Source organism: Cheilinus undulatus, linkage group 6 (genome assembly GCF_018320785.1).
Source record: "Cheilinus undulatus linkage group 6, ASM1832078v1, whole genome shotgun sequence".
In the NCBI taxonomy this organism is placed as follows: domain Eukaryota; kingdom Metazoa; phylum Chordata; class Actinopteri; order Labriformes; family Labridae; genus Cheilinus; species Cheilinus undulatus.
In genome coordinates this window covers 1,609,722-1,628,384 of record NC_054870.1, presented here as the reverse complement: position 1 = coordinate 1,628,384, position 18,663 = coordinate 1,609,722, and the positions used below count along the sequence as shown (strand labels likewise).

At 39.9% G+C, this 18,663-nt stretch overlaps 1 protein-coding gene across 1 annotated transcript; it reads right to left on the bottom strand.

The window, feature by feature from the left end:
* Positions 1–6,490, bottom strand: bag3 (BCL2 associated athanogene 3). Its single transcript, XM_041790301.1, has 4 exons — positions 6,253–6,490; positions 2,385–2,720; positions 1,910–2,260; positions 1–1,820 (listed from the first exon to the last, which is right to left on the bottom strand). The coding sequence occupies exons 1-4, from the start codon at positions 6,448–6,450 to the stop codon at positions 1,056–1,058; spliced, it is 1,650 nt and encodes a 549-aa protein (XP_041646235.1). The 5' UTR covers positions 6,451–6,490; the 3' UTR covers positions 1–1,055.
* Positions 6,491–18,663: the final 12,173 nt, after the last annotated feature.

Sequence of the window (18,663 nt, the reverse complement as noted above, 5' to 3'; positions counted from 1 at the left end):
TCCATGTGAAATACATTTTATTTAGAAGCATACTATTGTGACTGGCTTCAAACAATACATGAACCCTGCTCCTCATGAACCGTGATCAACAGTAAGCCACAATCAGGGGTGTGTAAGGCAGACAGATAACTCATCAGAGTACCATAATCAGTAGCAAAAACCATCAGAATAACTTTCAACCTTTTTGAATGACAAATTTACTTTCAAGGCATCATGATTTAAGGCTCCAAGGCCATTTTTAACTTAGCCTTATTGTGGCTTTGGTAGAAACACTGAAACATTTGTACAATCTTAAACTGTCCTTAATGGCACAAAGTGCTGATTGTTTCACTTCTCAAGAAAGACACATATTTCATCTGCATCTGACACAAAAATGTACCAAAATACAATATATTAATACTGATATATTTTGAAATAACAAGTGAAGCATTGCACAAACAAACACTCAAACACATCAATCAAAAACTGTGTGAATCATGTCATTTTAAATAAAGTGCTGCTTTTCTTTCAGCACAACACGTTTGAATGGCAAAGTGCGAAGAAAACTAAATCAGTAATGCACCAAAAAGCATCATCAGCTAAAATAAAGCCCCATTCCTTTCACTCATCTACACACTACTGTGGTGATCAAACCAAGAAAAGCCTCAAACAGTGAGCAAACAATGATTAATTAATCAATCAATTAATTAATTAATTAATTAGGACAGTCGGGACAAAAGGCAACTATATAAATCATCTTCTCAGAAAACACTTTTCCACTTATGGACAAAAGCCTCTTATTCAACTTTAACTTTGACATTTTTTGTCAACACCTTTATCATAACAGCGTTCTTATTATGACATTGGCATTACATAGAAGGCAACAACATTGGCTTGGAGAACATGATTGCACTTAGTTACCATCAATTATGTGCTGAATGCCAGGAAATACCAACACTGTTGATCAATGCATGCAATTCTGCGAACGCTTTAGCGTGAGATTAAACTGGAGCGTATGTTTTCACTATAAAATACACAGCAGCCTTCTGTTTTCTTGACTTTAAAGTGTGCAGTCATTACGATGTCTCATTTGCGAGCTCAATATTCCCTTTCAAGACCGTGCTCGGCTCTCCTCTCTGTGGTACGCTGTCTCCCTCCCTCGCCACCTGGCTGGCTAACCTGACTGGCTGCTCTTCCAGTTGTTCCAGTTCCTCCAATATGTTCTGGACATGACGGACTCCATCCCGCCTTGCCTGTCGTACATCTGGCCGACCTTCTGGATCAACAGAGTCTAGTGCTAAAAGCTCTTTAGTCAGTAGCTCCTCCAGTAACAAGTATTTCTTATCATTTTTCTTCCCAGCGAAACACTTCACCTCTTGCTCTAGTTTAGCTACCCGTTCAACTATCTGCTGTACTTTAGCCAAGCCTGGATGGGTCTGGCACTGAGAGGCTGGCTCAGCCTCTGCCGTTACCTCTGGGGGGACTGCTTGTTTGTCCAGGGGTTCTGGTCTTGGAGGTGTTTGAACCGTAATATCTGCATGTGGCTGTGGTTGCTCTTGCTTCTGGGGCTGCTGGAACTGCTGCTGTGTCTGCATTAACTGTTCAGGATGCTGAGGCTGTGGAGTTGTCTGAGGAGGGTCCTGGAACTGATGCTGCTGCTGCTGGAACTGTTGAGGTTGCTCTAGTGGAAGTTTCTGGAACTGTTGAGGTTGTTGAGGCTTGATGGCATCAGCTCCCAGGTGCAGTGGTGGGGACTGTGTGTTATCAGGTTTCTGCTGTGTGCTTTGTTGTTCCTGCTCTATTTTTGGGAGCTGGTCTCTTGTTGGGGTATGCTGCTGAGCCTTAGAAGTTAAAAATAAGCTGTCAGTACAACACATAGTGATATCAAAAGTCAACAAAATCTAAAGGAAAAACTACTAAATAAAAATACCTGTGGTATTTCTCCCATCACCTGTGATAGAACAGGTGACTGGCTAATAATATGAGATGGAGGGTTAACTGAAGGAGCATCACGATGCTGGGGAGGCAGTATTGGAGAAGCCCTTTCCCGGGGAGGCTGCATTGCCACAGAGTAGCTTGGCCATTCATCTTTCTGGAATCGGTTGAAGGGCTGTGTATGCTCACAGAAGGGGATCCGCTGAGAGTAGGTCGATGGACTAGACTGTGCCTGTGTCTGTGTTTGGCCTCCTCCACCCTCATGAATCACTGGAATGGGGATGTAACCTGCTTGAAGACCAATGCTGTTGGGCCTGGGAGGTTGATGGTGCAAGGGTGTTAACACCTATAGGATAAAACAAATGTAAGCATTTTATATTGCATGACAATAACGTCATGACTGCATTTCTGCATATAAACTACAAATACAGGATTCCAGTATCTTTTGACTGAATTCTTAAGAGTCAAACCTCTGTTGTTTGTGAAACAGGGGAGCCAGCCTTTCCAGGTTCAGCAGGACAACTTTCTGAAGGTCCATGCAATGGCGATCTTGGTCTACAGTGGAGCCCTGGTGTTGGGGTAGGCGTCCTGCCCTCTGTCCAGATACTCTGCGTTGTATTGGGATGAATATAAGAGTAACATGGATCTTGCTGCTGCCTTAGTTCTGCACCTTCATGGAAGACCGGTATAGGAACATAACCTGGGCGGAGAATAGGGTGCTTCATTTCCCTCAGAAAGGTCTGCTGGGAACCCTGAGGGCTTTGCTCTGTTGGTATGTTGGGTCCATTTGATGACACTTCTTTGACCTGAAGCACAGAAAGAAGAATAGAGATATGATTCAACGTCTAATCATCACTCACTACCAGCACAATTAATCATCAAAACTCATGCCATTTTTTTTCTAAAGCCTGAGTAATGCCTATTGTGAGTTAGTTGATGTTATTTACAGAATCATCTTGTTTGCCAGATTTTGGTGCTGACTATCCTAATCAAGACAGCATTTCCTACTCTAACAGGCAAAATATCCATATTTTTTTTTTATAGTTACTGTAATAAAAAATGTTCCCAACAGCAGATAATGGTATCGGTACTTTCTCCCTTACTCTGAGATTTTATTTTTAAAAAGTTTACTTAAATTCTGCAACACAAACAAAATTTCATAAATCAAAAACTGCACATTTATCTTTAAACAAATGCAGTGTTTGATTTAAGTTAAGTGAAGTTTAAGTTAATTTGGGTTGCAGAATATTTGGGCTGAGCTGACTTTATGGTTATTATTTTTGACTTGATAGAAGTTAAATGCATTTCCAAATAAAAATCCAGTCCTTCATCTTGCTGATTTTCCTGACTTCTTCCACTCCCACTGATGGATACAAACTCTTACAAACATATCGATTCTGCCATTAGTTTTCATAAAAACCATGTTCTAGAATTAGACCAACTATCTTACATACATCACACTGATAATTGTTAACTTCTTTTTTTCAAGCAGTCTTTGAAAGCTACTGTTTTTTTTTCTGATCTGATCAAATAAGAACATGCGTTGTCCAACATTTCAGTTTTATGCCTACAGTGATAAAAACCAAACCAAATTGGGGATGCACAAGAAAAGATAAATAGAACATAATATCACAGGAAATATAAATAGCATATGTTACTATGTAATAGGAGTGGGAACCACTAGTGGCACCACGATACAATATGATCACGATACTAATGCCACAATTTGATATTATTGCGATTTTAAACATTTTGCCATACACAGAGTATTGTGATATATTGCTATCAATGCCATTTTTTCATCGGTTTAGCTGATTGAGCATTAGCCTTGCCTTAATTTTTATCGTATTACCACAGTATTTTATTCTCATGCGGCACTCCTTGCAAACCCCATGTCATGCGTCATGTCCATGTTGTTCATGCCCTGCTTTCATTCCTAATGTCCTTTCCCTGGTGCTGCCATATTGGCTGTACTAACCTTCTCCTGCTGTACAGTATGACCTATATCAGTGTTTCCCAACCATTTTGCCTTGGAGCCCCCACTACATGTACCTAAGAAAAGCAGAGCCCCCCAGGACTCAAGAGAGAAAGAAAAGGGACACACTGCCAAAAACCGATATAGATTTTTACTGTTTCACTGATAAACCCCTAAAAAGGCCTATTCATGCTTTTCTTATCAAAATACCTTTGTATAAACTACTTAATAACTGCTTTATCATGGTTTTAGTCAATATTTGCAAATGTAATTTTGGCAGCCTCAGAGTAGAAAAAGACTCAGGCCCCCCCTAAGATCTTTGGAGCCCCCCTAAGGGGGTCCCAGACCCCAGGTTGGAAACCAATGACCTATAGCCTTGTTTCCACTAAAGAGTTCAGTTTGGTTTGGTGCAGTTTGGTACGATAAACCCCAAACTGGCTTGCGTTTCCACTGACACTCGTGCCCTCACTTGGGGGCGGGGATGTACACTGGACATCGATAGCAGTCCTACAGAAGGGTGCCGAAAAATAGGATGGTACGGGTCGGTTTTTTTGGGACCCCTTCTAACTTTAGCTCTATGGAAACACAAAAAAAAAGCATGCTGTCTCGCACCGAACGGAACCGGACTGCTCGGTGAACACGACCCATAAATCACCTCTGCCACCCTCACAAGACAAAGGGCGCAACAGCAACATCAAGTGGACAGATTAGCGACTGATGCTATTTATCCAGTATCATAGACTTCAGTTCATATTAGCAATAATAATAAAAAAGATACTTGGCAGAAGACACGATACAATATATAATTGCGCAAAATATCGCAATACTATGCTGTATCGATTTTGTCCCTTACCCAAATTATGTAATAAATAAAGCACTGGCATCAAAAACAACATCAACACACTGGATGTTAGTCAGTTTTCACAACAAAGCCTAAAAAAATGTTTCACACTCTTATTATTCTCATTGTCTCTCCGACGAAAACTACATTACATTTTAGTCTAGGTTTAGTCATCTTGATGAAAACTAAAGTTCGTTTTTGTCAGTTTTAGTCATCACAGATCTATCTTTGTTCATTTCTGTCATGGAAAAAAAGGCTGTTTACAAACACTTTTAGTCATGTTTTAGTCAATGAAATGAACACTGGACTACTGTGGAGCAGCAGATCTAGGGATACACAATATAATTGCCAAATCATTACAGCTAGACAGGAAAGTATTGGTATTGACAGATATAATAATCAAATTAATAATGTAATTTAAATTGATAACAGATATATTGGTATGGGGGGGGGGGGGGGCATGTCAAAGAAAAATACTATTCCAAAGTCTCATACTAGAAAAATCCAAGTTTCTGAATGGCGTGCTAATTCTAACTAAAACTACTGAATCTACATAAAAATATTCAGTAAAATTGATTGTTCCTTGGGTTTAGAGCTTCTTTTTTCTTCTTTCGTCATTAAATCTGGCTGTGGTGTTGGCAGAATTAGTGTGAACATATCCAAACAGGTCAGTTAATCGGCCGATGATAGCCTATAAATGTAAGCTCTATTTAAAATCCTTACTTCCAATCATTGAATACCAAAGCAACAAACAAACCAGAAACCTCATCTTCAGGATGGTCAGCTACATTTTTATACAAAAACAAAAGTTGCTCAGCTTTGAGCGACCCTTACAGGACAGCACAAAGCCAGCCCCATTGCACCAATTTTATCCCATGACAGCTGTCTTTCTGGCAGATTCTTCGGGGCACTAACTTTGGACAACAGTGTCTATCTAGGAGACGAAACAGAACCTAGTGGCAGCCTGTAGCCAACTCCTACCCACGGCTTCTCTGCAGACCTGTAGCTTTCCACAATAAATCAGTCTTCCCAGCACAGTTCCAGTGGTTTGTAGGGCATCTAGCACTTCTGTATCTAGGTACAGGCCTACTCCACAGGCTACAGTGAACTTTGGCAGCCTCAATCCTAGGGGAAAAAGTTTGACATGTGCTGGATGTCGCAGAATTTTCCAGCATGCAACAACCGTTCTTTAGACACTGAAGCCATCGTAGCTTTGACATGCTGCAGGGTGAGTCATCGAGTAATAATAGTTCAGGATCATGACACAGAAACAGTACAGGGTTGATCAGCGTTACATGAGGGTTATGAGCTGCTTATGAGGGGGAGGTGACAGCGGCTAACAGACAAGGCCTGCAGTCAACAACATTCATATATAACCGTGATGTAAGCACAGCGCATTTCCACTTCAGCAGCATAACCGAAGCACGTACCTTTGCTGCCACAGCATCTCCACTAAAATACCATTATCAGCTCTAGTATGAGCCCCTAAATGAACAAACCAAGTTTATCCCGCCGCTCTTACCTTTTTCGTGTCGTGTCTCGGGTCATTCCAGGTTGTCGTGCGGTTATTGTGATCGACAAAAAAAGGCCATCCAGTCTGAGGGTCAATCTTCACCTCCCATCCGAGGGGGAGAGGGTCGTTGTCATTGTTTGTCATTGTCAGAAGCGGGGACGGAGTCTTCATGCCGCTCATATTGCGAGCTGTCGAGCCCTGAAGCATTTTATACAGGCGACGGACTCTTTAAAGATTCCTTGAAGTGACGTGGACAAGGGGGCTGGAAGTTTCTCGAAATAGCGGGGTTAATGTTGGGGGCGGACAGCGCCGGGTACGGTGGCCCGGTGAGAGCTACTGGAGATGTTATGTCGTAGACTCCACAAAGTGTTAAACCTGTAAATCTGCATTCAGTGTCTCTCTTCAGGCGATCTAGCACTGATTCAATCAGTAACGGGCGCTCTTTACTGCTCCCTGAACAATCACTTTAAATGTCCAGTGCGTTAAATCCAATGTAAAGGTGTCCATCATATTAGAGTCGACATCAATAACCGTTTGTTGTTTGCATTGTTTTTTTTTGTTTTGTTTTGTTTGTTTGTTTCTTTCTTTTTTTTAACCGTTTTTTAATTATTAGTAAAATAGGGTGAATTAAGGGAGGCTTTACACCAGATAACTTGGGACAGTGTAAAATGCAGTATCTCTAACCTGACAAGTACAGTAACTGGTATTTTGATTTTCCTGTAAGGCAGGGGTGTCAAACTCCAGGCCTGGAGGCCAAATCCGGCCCGTAAGATTATATATTTCTGTTCTAACTGGCCCATCAGTCTGAGGTCTGCAGAGTTCCTCAAGTATAAAAATGTGAACTTATGCCTGATGATTTATGATATCCTTGTTAAGTCATAAAATCTGAAAAAGTAAGGAGTAAAAATATTTAGATGAAAAGTCAGGAATGTGGGAAAAGAAATTAATTTGTGTTTTAATTTCATATTTTCAATTTAGTATCTCACAATTAGGACTCAAACTTAGAATATGACTTTTTATTCCACACTTTGAGCATTTCAGCTCATTATTTTGCCTTCTTATGAAATATTTTGAGCTTTAAATTCATAATTTTAAATTTTAAGTTATGTTTTGACCTTTTTAAGAAATTATTTTGTTTTTACCTCATATTTTCAACTCCAAACATTGACTTCACAATCCCATAGTTTGACCTTTAAAACTCACAGTTTTAAAAATTGAGTTATATTTTGACTTTTAATTTCATGGTTACAAATTTTATTTCATATTTTGACCTTTTAAACTCCTGATTTTGACTTTCTTTCTAATATATTTGCCTTTAAAAACATTATTTTTCAGTTTCATATTTTGACCTTTTTGAACTAATAAATGTACTTTTCTCAGAATGTGAGCCTTTAAACTTTTTTTACTTTTACTTTTTAAATTTCAAAATCATTTATCATCAGATTTCCCAATATTTTATTACTGATAAGATGAAGCTGACAGTTTATGGTTAAAAAGGTGACCCTGTTAGGCCCTCAGGTTAGACCTGAATCAAGAATCCGGCCCCTGCTGTGAGTGAGTTTGACATCCCTGCTATAGAAGTATCTGAACAAAATCCCATATTGAAATTTGTGTGACATCAATAACACTAAAGATTGTTAAAAACTGAGTTGTTTTAACTTAAAAAAATCCCTCAACTATTTCAGCTTTTTCTGAGTTGATGGTTGATTTTTATTTTAGGTACAGTCTACCTTATCACTTGAGTATTGTTTGTTATTGTATTCAAATTATAGGGCAATATTCTCTAAATCTGTAGTGTTTTCCCAGAATGCTTTTGGATGAGAGAAGTTGCCAATTTTAGAAAATTCCTGCTTGTAAGGAAGTGCATCAAACTGTGCTAAAAGCACAGATGTGAGCATGTGTAGCTAACAACGTGCATTAATTCAGAGCAGTTAATGCAGAGTTATACTGTAACATCATAGAGGATTTAAAAGAAAAAAGTAAAGAAAAACTGCAGTGTAACCTTATAAATAGTATCACGTGCAGTTATAAAATGGACTGAAATAAAATATAAGTTTAGCTTAATTAAACTTGAGTTATATTAAAGTGGACTTAACCTAAGATAAATGTACAAGTAAAACTGAGTTGCTATAACTGAAAATGTTAAAGTACCTGAGTATAAGCAAATTTAGTATTTAGGGGAGAGTGGGGTGAGTTGTGCCAGTTTTTACTCAAAGTGACTTTAAAGTGAGGCCATGACAGTAATGCCTCCAACTTAAGTATGTATACATATTTCAGGATGTGGTGCATCCCTGGGAACAATAACTTTGGATCTGAAATAAACTGTTTAAGAAATATAGCTATCAGAAAAAGTGGTCTCTCAGCACAATTCGCCCCTGGTGCGGGCTAAGTTGTGCCTTTGGGGAGAATACGCTGGGGTAAATTGTTCCAGTCATTATTGAAGATTATTGAAGTAAAACAGAACATTTTAATCTCATAAACTGTAACGCTATATAAAAGCAAGACAAATTCAATACAAAATTACTCATTTAAGTTTTATTTCGATATCATCAACCTATTAACTAATGGCATAAGTCATATTTTCTAGTTTTTGGGAAAACACAAAAAACTTAAACACAATATATGATATTTGTGAATCATTCAATAAAGTGATTTAGGCCAATTTCTGAACATCTCATTGTGACTTAGACCACTTAAAAACTGAATAAAACTGATCTGTAATAACAGTGCAAACTCAAAACTGAAATCAGTGTTAGCTAAATTAAACAAATGGCAGGTTAATCAAACACTGATGAGGCATGCCCATCTCCTCACTCCTCCAGCTGTTCTGGGCATTCTTTGCTGGGCTCTAGGTGTGTAGGTCTCGGTGTGTGGTTGTGTGGATTTGTTAGGGTGGGTGTGTCAGTGTGTGTGGGTCTGGGTGAGAGGGTGTATGGGTTAGGGTCTAGGTCTGTTGGGCTGGGATTTGTGTCTCTGGGTGTGTGGGTCTGCATGTGTGGGTCTGGATTTGTGGGTATTTGGGTCTAGTTGTGTGGGTGTCAGGGTTTGGGTGTGTCTGTGGGTCTGGGTTTATGGATTTGCCACTGGTACAACTTAACCCAGGCCCTTTGGCACAAATCACCCCAGCCCCACTATTTTGGAAAAACTAGCATGATCCAGCAAATTAGAGCTAACATCATGCTAACTGTATAGACTCATCGAGTAGCCTACGAAAGCACTAAAACATGTGCGAAATGTTTTCAGACTTGTCTATAATTGTTCAGACACAACAATCAAAAAACCTTGATCAAAGAAATTTTACTTTGAAAGGCAAAAAACAGTTTTTTGAGCTAAAATGTGCTTATCCCTTATGCCATGTGTCTCCCTTTTATGCAGGATGAGTAAAATGGATGGCTCTTCAAAAATATGTGGTCACATGACCAATTTCTTCTATGGTTTTCTATAAACAAGGGGTGGGACTACTTCACCCCTGGCACAAATCCCCCCCACTCTCCCCTATATAGAAGTGATGTGCTTTGTTTTAAATACATGGGCCGATGCGGTTCAGCACATTGATCAGAGGTGAAAAACAGAAACCGAAAACCCTGTTTGTTAAACCTAGATTGTCTCTTTTTTGATGATGTTAACAGGAGAGGCACATCCGTAGCTCATAACCTCAGAAGTCTTGATGGTTAGGGTGCCAGAAAAGAGAGCAGCTTTATAAACCCAACAACAACTTCTTTTTTAAACAATATCTTTATTGCTTCTTAACAATTTAACTCCCCACATGTGTTTGCAACAGAAGGACTCCAGCCACACATAGAAAACATCCACACATGAATGGAACACACCCCACCTACAAACCAGGGATCACAATTAAGTAGACTTTTCATACTACCCAGGAAAAAAGACAAAACAAAGCAAAATACATCAAAAGATAACATATCAAACTTGAATACTAACTGTACGTAGACTGACAAATATGTGTCATGAAAGTCTTGGTTAAGGGTCTGTTTTTAGCTTGACGATACCTTCATACTTCATGTTATTCATGTCCAGGTGAATTGCAGAGATCCACACAATCATCCCCTCAGTTGCTTCCATTGTAGTTAAAATCTTTTTTTCTGGAAAAGTAATGAAGGACCAGAGACATAAAAATTGCTCGTTTTACCCTCAAGTGTATCAATCAATCAGAAATCCAAGTCCTTCATCTTCTGTCTTCTTTCAAGAGCAATAACATTTTTGGCTGTTTCCTTCTTATCTGGATATACCTAATAACCTTGGTTCTTAGATATCCTGCATTTATTTTCTCTTACTTTCTTCTAGAACTTAATTAGGTGAGTATACTCAGACACAGACACAGTGAGGAAGTGCATCCCTTTCTAATAATACACCTAGTATGGCACAATCAATTGTGTTGACTTTATCTGAAATTGTACATCAGCAAGTTCAGCTGCAGAATCTTAATCTGTGAACTGTCTGTTTGTGATTGTTCTATATTCCCTCTAAGTAGTAATATTTTCCTTCTCCCTATGCCTGGAGCCTTTTGTAATCAATGTTTCTCAGAATACCACCACCATTTAGGACTTTAACCCCTTTCCCTGGCAGGCCATCATTAATTCTTATCTAACAGGACATGGATATATTCTGACTGAGTTTGTAATATCACATTTGTTCGTCGTAAATATTTAGTATTAGCTGAGTAGAGGTAAACGGGCAGACTCAATAACCGCCTTCAATCTCTTCCCACAAGGGGGCATATTTCTCTAGGAAAACATCAGGGTTATCAACAGAGCTGCCCAATAGTAACATAGCACATTTATGCATTTGAGCCCCGGAATCATAAAGAGGACAGAAAAATAGTTGCAGTCTGGGGCATCTGTTGATAGAAAGTCTCTTTAAATGACAGAATTCATTATTTTGAAGCATCAGAGACAAACAAAAACGTGTTACAGCCTACTTTTCACTTCTGAATAAACGTCAAAGTCAGTCAGGAGACCAATGCTGATGATCAAACACACATGCATTGATATTAAGTCACATCTGAGGAAGGCCTGTCCAGGAGCTCAACTATTTCTGTGTGTCACTGTCACTCAAACATAAAGAAACGAAATAATGCATCCATGTTTACGCTAACAGAGGAATGTTCTCACATGGACACTTGAGGGGTGGAGACCCCATGCCCCCAAGAACTGATTTCTCTCACCTGTCCGGAGAGGAGGGGGAGCACCTCGCTGCACTGAACGGCCGCGCGGCGTGCGGGATGGACGGACTGCTGATGAGGTCGTGACTCCTGACTGAGCCCGGAACAGCTGCGCTTTTAGCGCTGCCGGCCTGGCAGTGAAGACTGTTAAACAGGGGAGACTAGCTGCCTCATTTCAGTAGCAAGAGAGGGATTAGAAAGTGCCTTTAGTGGTCCCATTAAGCTGCATCAGCGTATCACCGGTACACCGACCCGACGTTTGAAGCCAGTCGCTGCCTCCAGGCTTCAATGGTCATCCTGGCTGTGGCTTCTTCTTCTTTGTTGGTTTTTAAAGGCGGTTGGCATCCAAAAGGTAAATTACCGCCAACTACTGGTTGTAATTAATACTACAAATCCCCAGAATTTATAAATTCATAAAAATACAAATAACAAATACATAAATTATAAAATAAAACAAAAATAAACCTCAACGACCCTAATCTTAGTCTCACAAAGGTCAGTGTATTTTCTGGCTGATCCAATTCCTGTTTAAAACCAGACTGAAAAAAAAAAAAAAAAAAGACTGTGAAACTCTTCTTGTTCTGTTTATTTTTTTGTTTGTTGCAGGTAATGGAAAAAAAAATAGAGACGTTTTCTCATTGTTTCATTTCGGTCACAAAACAGGAAATAAAGAAAGAAAATTTATAAGAAGGGATCCATTTTTTTCAATTCCATTATTTTGTTTTCTTGTTTTAATGAAATGATTGAAGAAAAAGAAATCACATGGCCCATTGGGAAAGGTTAAAAGTTCAAAACAAAGACCCTCATATCAAAATTTCAACCTTTGTAGCCATTTACTGTGTTTTACAGCATTATTATTGACATTTCTGTGCTTTAAAAGGGATTAAAAATAATGTCAGTGGTAAAAGTGCTGTTGATTTTATGGACAATATTAAAATAAGAAGGAAAATAAATTGATATGAATAAATAAGCCTGGATTGCTTGAGGTATTTGTCGATGCTGACAGTAGGAGTCAGGTTTATTGTTGGTGTTACTATGGCACCACGAACTCCATGCTTTATTGTTGGTGTTACCATGGCAGTACCACCTCCATGCTTTATTGCTGGTGTTACTATGGCAGTACCACCTCCATGCTTTATTGTTGGTGTTATTGTGGCAGTACCACCTCCATGCTGTATTGCTGGTGTTATTGTGGCAGTACCACCTCCATGCTTTATTGTTGGTGTTACCATGGCAGTACCACCTCCATGCTTTATTGTTGGTGTTACTATGGCAGTACCACCTCCATGCTTTATTGTTGGTGTTATTGTGGCAGTACCACCTCCATGCTTTATTGTTGGTGTTACAATGGCAGTACCACCTCCATGCTTTATTGCTGGTGTTACTATGGCAGTACCACCTCCATGCTTTATTGTTGGTGTTACTATGGCAGTACCACCTCCATGCTTTATTGTTGGTGTTACAATGGCAGTACCACCTCCATGCTTTATTGTTGGTGTTATTGTGGCAGTACCACCTCCATGCTGTATTGCTGGTGTTATTGTGGCAGTACCACCTCCATGCTGTATTGTTGGTTTTACCATGGCAGTACCACCTCCATGCTTTATTGTTGGTGTTACCATGGACGAACCACCTCCATGCTTTATCGTTGTTGTTATTATGGCAGTACCACCTCCATGCTTTATTGTTGGTGTTACCATGGACGAACCACCTCCATGCTTTATTGTTGGTGTTACTATGGCAGTACCACCTCCATGCTTTATTGTTGGTGTTACAATGGCAGTACCACCTCCATGCTTTATTGTTGGTGTTATTATGGCAGTACCACCTCCATGCTGTATTGTTGGTTTTACCATGGCAGTACCACCTCCATGCTTTATTGTTGGTGTTACCATGGACGAACCACCTCCATGCTTTATCGTTGTTGTTATTATGGCAGTACCACCTCCATGCTTTATTGTTGGTGTAATTATGACAGTACCACCTCCATGCTTTATTGTTGGTGTTACTATATCAGTACCACCTCCATGCTGTATTGCTGGTGTTACCATGGACGAACCACCTCCATGCTTTATCGTTGTTGTTATTATGGCAGTACCACCTCCATGCTTTATTGTGGGTGTTATTATGGCAGTACCACCTCCATGCTGTATTGCTGGTGTTACTATGGCAGTACCACCTCCATGCTTTATTGTTGGTGTTACCATGGCAGTACCACCTCCATGCTGTATTGCTGGTGTTACTATGGCAGTACCACCTCCATGCTTTATTGTTGGTGTTACCATGGCAGTACCACCTCCATGCTGTATTGTTGGTGTTACTATGGCAGTACCACCTCCATGCTGTATTGCTGGTGTTACTATGGCAGTACCACCTCCATTCTTTGTTGTTGGTGTTATTATGGCAGTACCACCTCCATGCTTTATTGTTGGTGTTACTATATCAGTACCACCTCCATGCTGTATTGTTGGTTTTACCATGGCAGTACCACCTCCATGCTTTATTGTTGGTGTTATCATGGCACCACCCCCTCCATGCTTTATTGTTGGTGTTATTATGGAACTACCACCTCCATGCTGTATTGTTGGTTTTACCATGGCAGTACCACCTCCATGCTTTATCGTTGTTGTTATTATGGCAGTACCACCTCCATGCTTTACTGTTGGTGTTGCCGTGGCAGTACCACCACCATGCTTTATTGTTGGTGTTACTATGGCAGTACCACCTCCATGCTTTATTGTTGGTGTTACTATGGCAGTACCACCTCCATGCTTTATTGTTGGTGTTACTATGGCAGTACCACCTCCATGCTTTATCGTTGTTGTTACTATGGCAGTACCACCTCCATGCTTTATTGTGGGTGTTATTATGGCAGTACCACCTCCATGCTGTATTGCTGGTGTTACTATGGCAGTACCACCTCCATGCTTTATTGTTGGTGTTACCATGGCAGTACCACCTCCATGCTTTATTGTTGGTGTTACCATGGCAGTACCACCTCCATGCTTTATTGTTGGTGTTACCATGGCAGTACCACCTCCATGCTTTATTGTTGGTGTTACCATGGCAGTACCACCTCCATGCTGTATTGCTGGTGTTACTATGGCAGTACCACCTCCATGCTTTATTGTTGGTGTTACTATGGCAGTACCACCTCCATGCTTTATTGTTGGTGTTACTATGGCAGTACCACCTCCATGCTTTGTTGTTGGTGTTATTATGGCAGTACCACCTCCATGCTTTATTGTTGGTGTTATCATGGCACCACCCCCTCCATGCTTTATTGTTGGTGTTATTATGGCAGTACCACCTCCATGCTTTATTGTTGGTGTTACTATATCAGTACCACCTCCATGCTGTATTGTTGGTTTTACCATGGCAGTACCACCTCCATGCTTTATTGTTGGTGTTATCATGGCACCACCCCCTCCATGCTTTATTGTTGGTGTTATTATGGAACTACCACCTCCATGCTTTATTGTTGGTGTTACTATGGCAGTACCACCTCCATGCTTTATTGTTGGTGTTACAATGGCAGTACCACCTCCATGCTTTATTGTTGGTGTTATTATGGCAGTACCACCTCCATGCTTTATTGTTGGTGTTATTATGGCAGTACCACCTCCATGCTTTATTGTTGGTGTTACAATGGCAGTACAACCTCCATGCTTTATTGTTGGTGTTACAATGGCAGTACCACCTCCATGCTTTATTGTTGGTGTTATTATGGCAGTACCACCTCCATGCTTTATTGTTGGTGTTACAATGGCAGTACCACCTCCATGCTTTATTGTTGGTGTTATTATGGCAGTACCACCTCCATGCTTTATTGTTGGTGTTACAATGGCAGTACCACCTCCATGCTTTATTGTTGGTGTTACAATGGCAGTACCACCTCCATGCTGTATTGTTGGTGTTACAATGGCAGTACCACCTCCATGCTTTATTGTTGGTGTTATTATGGCAGTACCACCTCCATGCTTTATTGTTGGTGTTACAATGGCAGTACCACCTCCATGCTTTATTGTTGGTGTTACAATGGCAGTACCACCTCCATGCTTTATTGTTGGTGTTACTATGGCAGTACCACCTCCATGCTTTATTGTTGGTGTTACAATGGCAGTACCACCTCCATGCTTTATTGTTGGTGTTACAATGGCAGTACCACCTCCATGCTGTATTGTTGGTGTTATTATGGCACCACGAACTCCATGCTGTATTGTTGGTGTTACAATGGCAGTACCACCTCCATGCTTTATTGTTGGTGTTATTATGGCAGTACCACCACCATGCTGTATTGTTGGTGTTACAATGGCAGTACCACCTCCATGCTTTATTGTTGGTGTTATTATGGCAGAACCACCTCCATGCTTTATTGTTGGTGTAATTATGACAGTACCACCTCCATGCTTTATTGTTGGTGTTACTATATCAGTACCACCTCCATGCTTTATTGTTGGTGTTACCATGGCAGTACCACCTCCATGCTGTATTGCTGGTTTTACCATGGCAGTACCACCTCCATGCTTTATTGTTGGTGTTACCATGGCAGTACCACCTCCATGCTGTATTACTGGTTTTACCATGGCAGTACCACCTCCATGCTTTATTGCTGGTGTTACTATGGCAGTACCACCTCCATGCTGTATTGCTGGTTTTACCATGGCAGTACCACCTCCATGCTTTATTGTTGTTGTTATTATGGCAGTACCACCACCATGCTTTATTGTTGGTGTTATTATGGAACTACCACCTCCATGCTGTATTGCTGGTGTTACCATGGAACTACCACCTCCATGCTGTATTGCTGTTGTTACCATGGCAATATCACCTCCATGCTTTATTGCTGTTGTTACCATGGCAATATCACCTCCATGCTGTATTGCTGGTGTTACCATGGTGCTTTAAGACATTCACTGGTTCACATGGACTATGTGATTTGAACCAGTTAGTTCAGACTTGCTTTGGTTTGTCTGGAGAACTTGTTTCCAGCTATCATAGATCCAATTTAGTGTGCTTTTGCTTACTCCATTCTCTTTTTATTGTTCTCCTGGAAGAAGTAGCATGTTTTTTGCAGATACACAACCTTTCAGACCAGCCTTTCCCAAACATCTTTTCACAGTTGTCAGATATGTGGGTTTTGACCTTGTCAACTTCCGCATTTGTGATGCTGTTCATAGTTGAAATTTATTGGTGTTTTTGTTTGCAAACCCTCAAAGGCAAAAGAGCTAGATTGAATCATGCAAGTTGGATTTTTTTTTTTAACTTTTGTACTTAAGTTGTGACTCTTGCAAATCTTCTGAAATCTAAACCTAAGCCTTTCTTCTCTTTTGTTAACATTTATTATGCAGTGGCCTGGTAACATCACAAAGGTTAATGGGAAATGGTGCATATTGATAAAAGCAATGTCTGATTATGCAGTATACATCCCAAATTCAGGTGTGTGATTAGGCATGTTTTAATGGACTTATGAGGTCCATTCCTCCTGGGTTTTCATTTGAGGGGCAACCCTGTTGTCTCCAACTATGGTTTTGACCTACTTAAAGTCTGTACTGGTCCCTATTGAATGACATGCACGCTTTATCATTGTGCTGAGTGTCCTCCAATGCGCCCTGCATGCCCCACACATCATTCACCACCTTCTCTCAAAATTCCCGTTTATTTTGCTGTTGCACAGCAAAAACCTAGAAAGGCAAAAAAACAAACAAAAAAAAAAACAAAACGAAAAACAAAAAAAACAAAACAAAAAAAAAAAACAAACAAACAAACAACCCCCCCCCCCAACATTTCTGTAAAACAAAATTTTTAATGGACAGTTGCTAAATTTAAGTTTGTGTCATCATCTTGAAATAGAGCAGGTAAGGTAGCCTGAACTAATTAGTTTATATCTAAAAAAAATGATGTGATAAAACAAAGAAGGCACCAAATTTGCATTTGAGTCAAAGAACTCAGTAAGAAAGAAAAAAGAAAACACTGAAAACTTGGTTGTTACATTTATTACACTCTTGTTCATTATACAGATCTTATTGTCATAAGATGAGAGAATAAAGATAATTGTCATCAGTAATTTTGATATAGTATGCAAACATTAAATCTCCCCTAGGCTACCCAATTAAATTAGTCAAACTATTAGGAATAATCATAGGTGTAAACATCAAACTAACCTAGGGGTGTCCAGACCATTTTTAGTTGGCCCACAGTCGATTCTAAAAATAAAGTTCAAGATGGCCGTCATTAAACATGAACTGGTGTGGGACTTAGTGTACTTCTTAGTTTAACACTCGGTGCTTTCAGTAATTCTGTAAATAAATGTTGACAAAAGGATTCATTGAAATGATTTTTTTCATGACAAAACTGAGACGACAATGTGTTAAAAATATTCACAAAAATTAAAGCACCACTTTGCTTCACAAGGATGTATAAAGAAAAAAGGATTATTGAAGCAAAGCAGCAAGACCAGCGTTTGTACGCTCCACTGTCTGATTTATAAAGCGCATAATTGTCTCCAACACTCCTGTAGAGTCTGGAAGCTTCTGCAGTCTTCTCTTCTTTTGTGTGTGAATGTGGGGATGAGCTGTCAGGGTCTCCTGCTGCATGCCGTTCTCATCCTGGTCAGAGGCAGATCCAGCCAGGGCTAACCAGGCCCCCCCATGAAATCCTTAATAATGATTGGTTATTTGCCTTGTCAGCCATCAGTGGAGAGCTGTGATGTAAGCTGTGTTTTTTTCTTCAAGCCTATTCAATCACAAAGCACATCTTAACCTACGTTGGCTTGGTTAAAGGGGAGGGTTTTCATAGTAACATTATTATCCTTAGATTTTTCTGTATGTGGCCCTTGGTGAAAAAAGTTTGGACACCCCAGAATTACACTGAAGGACTGGCAGCTTTTAAGCAACTTGACCAAAATTTCTACACGTTTACGCATCAACAGACCAAACGTCCATGCCATGTGTGGTGCCTAATAGTCTCTTTAACTGGATCACTTTTTCCTAATCTAATGTTATATTCATATTTCACAACACCAATATTATATATATATATATATATATATATATATATATATATATATATAAGTTATTCCATGACAGCTGATTTATTTAGGTGTGGTTTTCTAAGCAAAAACATCTGATAAACATCACACAGTTTACATGTTTTCTCCAAATAACTAGTGTGTTATAAACCAAAGCAGCAGGTCGGAGAAGCCGACTCAGTTCTGTTTTTTCACCTGTAAATCCTTT